This window comes from Etheostoma spectabile, chromosome 20 (genome assembly GCF_008692095.1).
Source record: "Etheostoma spectabile isolate EspeVRDwgs_2016 chromosome 20, UIUC_Espe_1.0, whole genome shotgun sequence".
Lineage (NCBI taxonomy): Eukaryota > Metazoa > Chordata > Actinopteri > Perciformes > Percidae > Etheostoma > Etheostoma spectabile.
The window spans coordinates 14,850,119-14,859,290 of NC_045752.1; the positions used below are offsets into that span (position 1 = coordinate 14,850,119).

Here is a 9,172-nt window from a genome sequence, read left to right on the forward strand (position 1 = left end):
TGTCAGAGTGGATTACACTGACAAAGCACCTGCTTCAACTGAGGAAGCTGGAAAATAGGAAATCAAGCCACAGAGTTCAGTCAAACACTACTTCTTGAATACTGATACTTCAGAGGTGAATGAAGCATAATAATTTGACTGCATGTAAATTAATCAGGGAGGTAAATGGTCCTGGGTGCAATGAAAAGGAAAACTATCACCCTTTTCAATGTCGAGAGAGCCTACAGAAGACAAAGCTTTGTGAATTTCAATCACCTACAGAGGAGAATGATGTTAGTGTGGCAGCTAGTATTAGGCTAATGTGCATTAGCATGTCAGATGTTGAAAGAGTGGAATTTTTTTTTAATCATAAAACCAGACCTATTTTTAAATTACAAGTACCAAGTAGTGTAAGGTTTAATAGATCATCTTAATGCCAAACATTTTACCGTGAAACAGAGGAGACAACTTCAACTCAAACTTCCTGCAGTTAGCTGTACTATTAAATGTCACCTTTGCAGGTTCGGTCTAAACTAATATAATTAAATAGAAGTCATTTTTTGTATTTTCAGATGTATATGCAAACCTAAAGCTTTAATGCGTAACTTTTTTTTACATTCAAGCCATTGCCAAATAAGTTGATACAAAGATAATTAAGACTTTCAACGCCACACAAATGCTTCTGTATTTCTCAGTATTGCTTTGTTCAGAAACTGGTGTCGTCCATTGACTTTCAAGTGCAGAAATATTGAGTGAAGATGTCCTCCTTGGCTACTAGTGTGGAGGAGGGGTGGGGGTGGTGCACGCACACGGAAGGCTTGTATCATGTGGACGCGCCGACAGTTTTGTTGACATTACTTAGAATTCCCCATGGCGGCGACAGAAACTACGCACTATAGCTTTAAGAAGTTTAAGTGGATGGTTGTCTCTCAAAACAACAAAGATTTATCTGTGAAGTTTGTTGGGTTTAGTAATATATAAATGCAATATATGCAAATATGTTTTTAATTATTTATTATTTTTAGCTTTTTAGGACAACAACAACACAAAAAAATATTTGTTCTGACCTTAAGCCATTCAGAGAAGAAGTGCAATGGAGAGAGGCTAAGACAAAGAAGACAGGAAGAGGGAACTACTTCAAATGAATTCTAATTTAATTTAGGTAAAATGCAATTCGTTGTGAATTGTTCCCATCAATCTGGTATTCTAGCTAACCATTTGTAAGCCTTCGTTCAGGTAGGGTTTTGTTGAGCGTTGAAACCTGGGGCTTTACCGTTAAGGACAGTGCAGTATTTTAATCACCATTTAATTAAAAAGGTGCTTTAAGCGATGCTGGGGGACGGCACTTGTTGACGTTTAAAGTATTTTCAAACCAAAACGAGGCTAGCTCGTCCCTCCCTCCTCCTTATCCATTCCCCTCTCCCTCCCTTCCGTGCTTCCGCGCACTAACCCCCCCAACTCCCACCCCCAAATCTTTGTTTTTGTTGGTGGTTGTGGAACCTGGGCTGTCTACAGAGACCACTTCTTCCCCAGTGTGTTCTGCGGACAGGCAGCTAGCGGATAGTGAGGAGAGGTTTTCTGTATGTGACAACACATTTTGTAGCCTAAAAAACATGTGACATTGCTTAGAGCACATTTAACATGCTATGGTACTATATTTTACTTTATATACCGTATTTCAGCATAGTTTTATTCCAAGCATATTTAATCATATTGTTAGGAAACATTATGTAATTGTAATTGATCTTATTGTCACTGACTCTTTTGAAGTCAATTTCATTTTTGTTTTATTAATAGCAAACACGCTCTTGAACTCTTGAATAAATTAGGTACACCCAGTTCATCTTTTTTACTACATAATATGCAGAAATGTAGTACATCTGAGGTCATTTTACTATTCCAACCATTGCTCAACTTCAGGCTTAATGACCCTTTCCATTACAGACTATTTTATATGATGCAGAATACCTTAATAGAATGCAATGTCCTTTTTATAAAAAATAAGTTATGAGTTGCCCTACTTTGCTGCAAATCTTTATCTGGAGGCTTCCTATCATTATAGTCTTAACATTAAAGTGAATTTACAACTTTTCCTGCACTGGGAGAAGAAAGAAAGAAAAAAATGTAATTAAAAACAACCACTGACATAATCCTTATTTGTGAGGCAAGAGGAATCTCACTTGACATGAGCAAAATCTAACTGGAGGCCACAGCTTCCTATTTTGTGTTTTTCACTGCTTGAATGTTATTTCTGGGATGAGGAAACATCCTGTCTAATTGTGTGTCAGCCACACAGTCTTCAACTTCAACCATAGAATTAATTGAAAAGATCCCTGCTGTCTGCTGACCTGTTAAGTTACATTAAGTCATAACTTCTTTTTTTGCACATACTGGAATTGAAAGAAAAGTAGACAATGTGAAGGCCCAGGTCCCAGGGATTTTTGCCTCCTCCAGATCCTGCAAGGGATTTAAATGGAAACACTTTAGATCTAGATTATCTTTGAAAGGTTAAAGTGGCCACCTGCTGTCCTTCATGCTTTCTCTGAATTACTCATGTGAAATGACGAGCAAGAGACGCTGTCTTTACGTCGACACCTTTCGGTTATAGATTACCATATTAATATGCAATTTTCTCAAGTCTTACCATTCAAAACGGTAAAATATTGGCTTCAAGAAGCAAAAAAAAAAAAAAACATTTACATTTTTTTCCCCACAACTACACATTCACAGTATAGCCCGTTTTTCACTGGCCATTAAAAACATTCACATCTTGCTTTTGTCTTTAATGGTAAAAGTTACAGTCGGCATTCATTCCCAAGAATAAAATAATATACAGTAGTCGCAGCTATTTATCTGCTACGATCAGCAGTGATGAATAAGGAGAAATGGATACAGGGTGTGAGGCGGGGCCACGTTCATTCATATCAAAGTTGCTCAGTGGCGTATAAAGCTAAAAACGTTCTACTGCCATGTATAAAACTAACCAGATAATCGGCACTACTTCTTCTGCGTGGCCCATAGAGCAGGCGCATTGGAGACTTTCACCAGAACAAGTCAGCTACTTTCAGTTTACCGCTTTGCTAAATGAAATGGGGATAAAATGATTTAATCTCGCGGCTTATTTAGCTTTTCCAAATTTTTAAATCGGACTTAACTGATGAAACTGATAGTGAAACAAGTCATTTTATGAGGGGTTGATGTCTCACTTGCAACGTAAGTCTATGTGGAAAAGTCTTTTTGGGACACATAACATCATGGCTGGGCCACTATGTCAAATTGGCTTCAAAGCCTGGCACCCTTCCTAGGGGCTTGGGGTGGACACACTAATTTTCTGCCACTTTCCGGCGCAATAGCATGACATGCCATTGGTAACTTCTGTCACCACGGCCACAAGTTCCATCCGTCTCCGCCAAAGCAGCGCTCCCATATCATTCAAAATTAGTCGGACACGCCATGAAAAAAAAGAAAGACATACTTGTCTACTTGCAATAAGAATAGAGTCCGTCACCTATTTTTAGTGTGTTTACCTGCGCTTAAAAAGCATATATATGCTAATTTTGGTGGAAGACGATGTAGAGCGTTTGGCTAGAAGAGCTCTAGTTGTACTAACTGTGTACTTATAGATATAGTTTGTGATAATGACCCAGCATGGGCAGCATTATGGGTCATTTATCACATGTTTTTGGAAGCTAGAGCTGAATTTGTCCCGTTTATTCGGGTGATGTGTTGTCTGCATCGCATTGTGATTTGGTAATTTTGAAATGCCCCTCTGTGGAATCAGCTGCTACTACAGACAAACTACTCCCACCTACCATCCCAGTAGTAGACACTGTAATCACAGCCATCGCCACTCTAAGATTAGGCAAGCTCAAGGAGCTAATAAAAGCTTTACAGAATAACATAACAAAATTAATGATTTTGGACATTTGTTCTTCCTTGTGATCTTAAAAAAGCCCAGCTGCCGATTGGACTGCTGTGGGGTTGTACACAGGAAGCATTTCTCTTTCTGTATTGCTACTGTGACACACATCTACCATGTGGCTATAGACATGAGGCATGCAAATTAATAATGAATTCAACATGCAATAATCAATACAACTAATGAAATTGTTGTTTTTTGTGTAGAGCTATGAAAACAGGGTACAAGTTTTTATAGTGGATAACAATCAACTAATGTTTTGAAAAATGTATAACCCTAGTTTATTTATATCACCCTCTGACCTATTTGGACATCAGTGGAGGGTGGAAGAACAAGAGGGGAGGAAGGGTTTGGCTGGGACAAGTTTCATTACGGTGTTTGTCCAAAATATGGGCGCCAATACATGCGTAGAGGACATTATGGATTACTTCACATTTAATAACGTGTCAAAGTCAAAGTGGATTTATACGAGCCACTGTCTAAAGAGAGGCAGATGCTCAGACTGCAGCTGATAGTGCTGCTGCCGCCTCTCTAGTGGTTAGCCCTACTGAATTAGCAAAAATAATGAAGTCCCTATAGTTAATGAGAGTTGATTAGTATTTTTGCCCCTGCTACCCTCCAATGCAAGTAAAATATAGTCCCTAGTGCAGTGAGGTTCATCGTAAACTGCCTTTTTTTAAATTGGATTTTTCTGCCAAGAAGCACCTAAACCAAAGGAAAAAAAATAAATAATGAAACAGAGCACTGCTGGCAACCGCAAGGTACAGTAAGACGGCCATGTTTCCTGTCTATAAAACGTCCCCTACACATCCTTTGTCCATCGTAGCAAGTTACTAGAAAAATGTCACGTTACTTACGTTTTTCATTTCAAAATACACTTAACTAATTACTAAACAACAAAACATAATTACTAGTTACATTACTTTTGCAACAAACGGAGTCTTCTGACACCTCCAAAGTCTTAACATGTCACATATTCTGTATTTAAACAGAAAAATAAACAAACATCCAGCCTACAGTTACAGTAGAGGTACTGATGGACAATCAGTGATCCCTGATAACAAGGGCTGTTCAGCTGTGATAGTTTAGCTGCTAAGCTAGCTAAACTATCACATGGTACACCACAGGTTTCACACACCCTGCAGCACTCAACCAAACCCAGGTCTTTACTGAATGCAGGCTAACAAGTGATTAGCTAGCAAGCCAAGAAGAGTTAACAGGCAAATGATCAGCTTATGGAGTTACTGGGAGGTGCAATTCGAGGCTAACCACCTCGGTCCATCTCCAGCCCCTGTGCAAGGTTAAGTAAAACCGTTACTTAACCTTGCACTGAACCCGCTGAGGAATTCAACTCCATCCAACTTCTGGTGAAACGGCAAAGATCACACCCCCAAAAAAAGGTTTGGAATTGGAAAGTTACTGGAGAAAATACCTGCAGTGTATCACTGAATTTAAAATGTGTTATTGCTTACACTTCTCTTATCTAGCACGTTACTAAGTACAAGCTTAATGCCCGTGTGTTTTCACTTATTTTGCCTAGTTTTTATTTCTTTTTTTTTTTAAACATATTGTAATTTGGGTATTCTTTTATGATCAGATTATTTTTATGATCTATTTATTTGTATTGTAATATTTGAGATTGTTTTTTGTTTGATTTGTGCTGTAATCAGGGTTGTCATAACTAACCGTTCTTAGTTGGAAGAGCCAGCTTTAGATAGCGGCTCTTTCACCTAAGCCTTCAAAACCACAAATAAAGTAAAGTACTCAGATTAGTTTGAGTGTTGTCTTGAAATGTGCACATAAATGATAACATGAATGGCTCAGACAGTCTTAATAGACTCTAAATGGATGTAATGTTATGTTGAAGTAAATATTTAGCAATTATACTGCGTATACACACACACTGAAATATTCATGCTGACAGAACACTGCAGAGTGAAGGAGCTACTTTCAAACATCATACATGCAATACCAAATGGATCTCTTACCGTGTTGTTTCCGTTCCCATTTAAATGTAAGCCACTGTCAAACAACGGAGAGGATCCTCGGCTGCGAGTGGACGGTCCAGGAGAATCTGAGACAGAAAGGAGAATGATTCCTGTTCTTTACAACAAGGCTTTTGAAGAATCCCGGTTAAACATTCAGTCCAACTTCCTGCCGTATTTTTATTATTATTCCCGTCCTTCGGAAACAAAAAATAGGTCAAGAGCTGTACCTCAGATCATAGTGTTAGGTTTTGATATTGACTTTATTCGGCTGCCCTGTTTTTAAGCCATACAGTTGGTCTCACAGACAGCATCCAAAAGAGAACAATCCTACTCTTTGATATGATTTTAGCTTTGCATTAGAGGACCTTCTTTCTAATTCGATCGTACTCGGTAAAGTGTTGCAGACTGCTCCTGGCCATCTCCTGCTTGTCATTTGTGCCATGGTGAAACAAAGAGCAGCTTAGAACATTTGAACCTTGTCTTTCTCAGGCGACAAAACATCTCTCACTGGCCAAAAACCCCACAGCAAAACCTGAGCGTCTCTGCCCTGATGCCCTCCTATGAATGTTAACCACAAGATATGAAGGCTGGATTTCTCACAGTTCTCAGTTTGAAATTGAAATCAGTTTTAAATATTGAGGTACATATTTTAGTATTGTTTTTCTACGTCTTTGGGCTCTTCATAATTAGGTACAGTAAATGATACAAAATGATCATTATGGTTGCAGGTGGAGACTGAATTACATGTTCTTCATTCACTTTGTGCATACAGCTAATTCATAAGATTAGAAATCATTGTTGGTTAAGCTGCACGTTTGTGTGTAACACACAACTGTGAACAGATGACGACCCAGATGTAAAGTGTCTATAATCCATGATGCACCCAATCACATTGGTCCAGGCTATAGAACTAAAAAGTTTTAAACTATTAAAAGTTTTTTTTTTTTTTTTTTAGGGTTCAAACCGCAAAGCGGTAGAGCCCTTCTGTTTGTTGTTGTTATTATTATCATTAATATTATTAGTTGTCTGCCGCGCCAGCTCAAATTCCTGTGAGCTGGAATGAGCTACAAACATGAAACTTGGGGGAATAACTGGATGTGATGTGCATGTGCTTCTATAGAAATATGAATGACCTCACATAAACTGCAAGTCTCATTCAAATTGATCACTAGGGGGCCCTTTAAATGCACAATAACTGGATGTGGAATGACACAAATCAAGGCTTGAGCTTGGAATTGCAGCTTGCGGCTTTATTAGCAATTGTTTTTGTGTTGGTCATCTTTTTTTCTCAAATAAGATATGTAACTAAGCTACATATCACACTGAATTGAAAATAAATGTTTTTGACCAGTTGTAAGCATTTTAAACAAAGTGCATTGTTTGTCCAATCGTTACAAAGCTTGCAAGATAAGTTTCATAACGGCATTGGACATTGTGTGAAATTATTTTGTAGTCGCCATTGAGAAAAAAAGGTTTGAACCCACGAATCGTCGCTTGCAGCTATATTACTTTTATTGAAATACACTATAATATATTCACTTTCTTGCTGAGAGTAAGATGAGAAGAATAAGGAAGCATTCTATCTTCTGTTTGAAATTAAGCTAGAGCCGGGGTTTGGTTAGCGTAGCATACAGATTTTAAGAAGGAATCTAGCCAAGCTCTGTCCAAAAGTTAAAAATCCACCCATTGGCCCCTAAAAGCTCACTAACATGTATCAGTTTGTGTAATCCGTCCATAAAACAAGTGTAAAAATGACAAGATGCAAGAGTTATGTGCCAGACTAGGCATATCGTGTTACATTAGACAGCCAGGCTAGCAGATTCCCCCACTTTCATTCTTTAGAGTAAGCCATGCTAACCGTCTACTAGCAGTAGCTTCATATTTAACATACAGACAATGCCTAGAAAGAACGTGAATTTTAAATTATTCCGGTAAAATCAAATTTTGTACACACACACACACACACACACACACACACACACACACACACACACACACACACACACACACACACACACACACACGTGTGTTTTGGAGTTGCCCCCTACTGGAAAATAGACAGAATGCAAGTTTAAAGCACTTCCACGTTGGCTTCACTTTCAGCATTGGCAGCTCAGTCCATTATTTTTTCCAGTGAACGGTGTCATTTCATCTCTTCAAGCTGCTGGAGGTAAATACAGGATCAGGGGGATTGCAGCTCTGGTTGTTTCTAACATTACTGCTTGCCTCAGGCCACTTAGCATAACAATTTATTACCTTGAAATAAATGCACATCTATTGAACTGTTTTAAAGCGTCAAGGTGCACAAAAAGACAATCTTCCATAAATGTGTTCCCTTATTGCTAAAAATGCTCAGTGAAATAAAGTTTATTGTGAGATTGCATGGCATCCAAACTACAGGACTCTTACCTAGAGGCAGTTTTAGAAATGATGGAACTTCTCGCAGGTAGCGAACAGTGATGGTGACCTCATCTCCTGCAGTGCGCAAAAGGTGAACCTGACAGGAGAGAGGAAGGGAAAGAGAGATTGAGATAGATAGCAAGAGAGTGAGAACGATTGTGAGTGATACAGCAAGATAAAATGTAATCTCTTATAAATGAAACGTGCCACATTCATGTCAAGCTGTACACAAATATGACAGTAGATGAGTACAGAATATGTAGACAGATGTTAAAGCCTGTCAGAAGATGCTTCACTTATATCATCAAAGGCTGAATTGAAGGCCCGCCGTGTCTCTTCTGACAGGCGGCAGAAAAGTGACAGCTCACACCACAAAGTAATTATGCTCTGAATGTCTGATGTCTAAGTGACAGAAAATGCGTCCTCAAACATGTTGAGTCCAAGTTTTAAAGAGGCTTTCAAGCATTGTTAGGTTTACAAGATTAATAGATAAATTCATTAATATTTCAGTCTATCTTCGGTACATCTTGGAAAAGCAAGAAAATAAAAACAGCAAATGAGACACCTGACTGTCACACCTAACATGCGAGGTCACTTCTACCTACCTTAAACGCACATCTGCCATCCGATCCCTTACTATCCTGTCCCAGCATTGTGTGGTAGCCCTACTTTAGTCTGAGTATCTACCACTTCTGCAAGTGTGACAGGCTGCCATTGAAGCTCTGGATTTTGTTCTGAAGAGAAACTGCTCATTATGGCTTTGACGCTCTGGAGGTGAATATAGTGAAAAGTTGTTTGGGGGGTGCATGAGGAGAAAGAGGCAACAGACATGGGAAGAGTGTGTGCTGATTTTTTATATATATATGTATGTGTGTGTGTGTGTGTG

General features: G+C 38.7%; 1 protein-coding gene across 1 annotated transcript in view; it reads right to left on the reverse strand.

Moving 5' to 3' along the window:
- Positions 1-9,172, reverse strand: part of sntg2 (syntrophin, gamma 2) — a 69,420-nt gene that overhangs the window by 34,021 nt on the left and 26,227 nt on the right. The window contains exons 7-8 of the mRNA XM_032500070.1: positions 8,296-8,383; positions 5,887-5,972 (exon numbers count right to left, since the gene is read on the reverse strand). Of these exons, the coding sequence (XP_032355961.1) occupies positions 5,887-5,972; positions 8,296-8,383 (174 nt within the window). The remainder of the gene's footprint in view (positions 1-5,886; positions 5,973-8,295; positions 8,384-9,172) is intronic.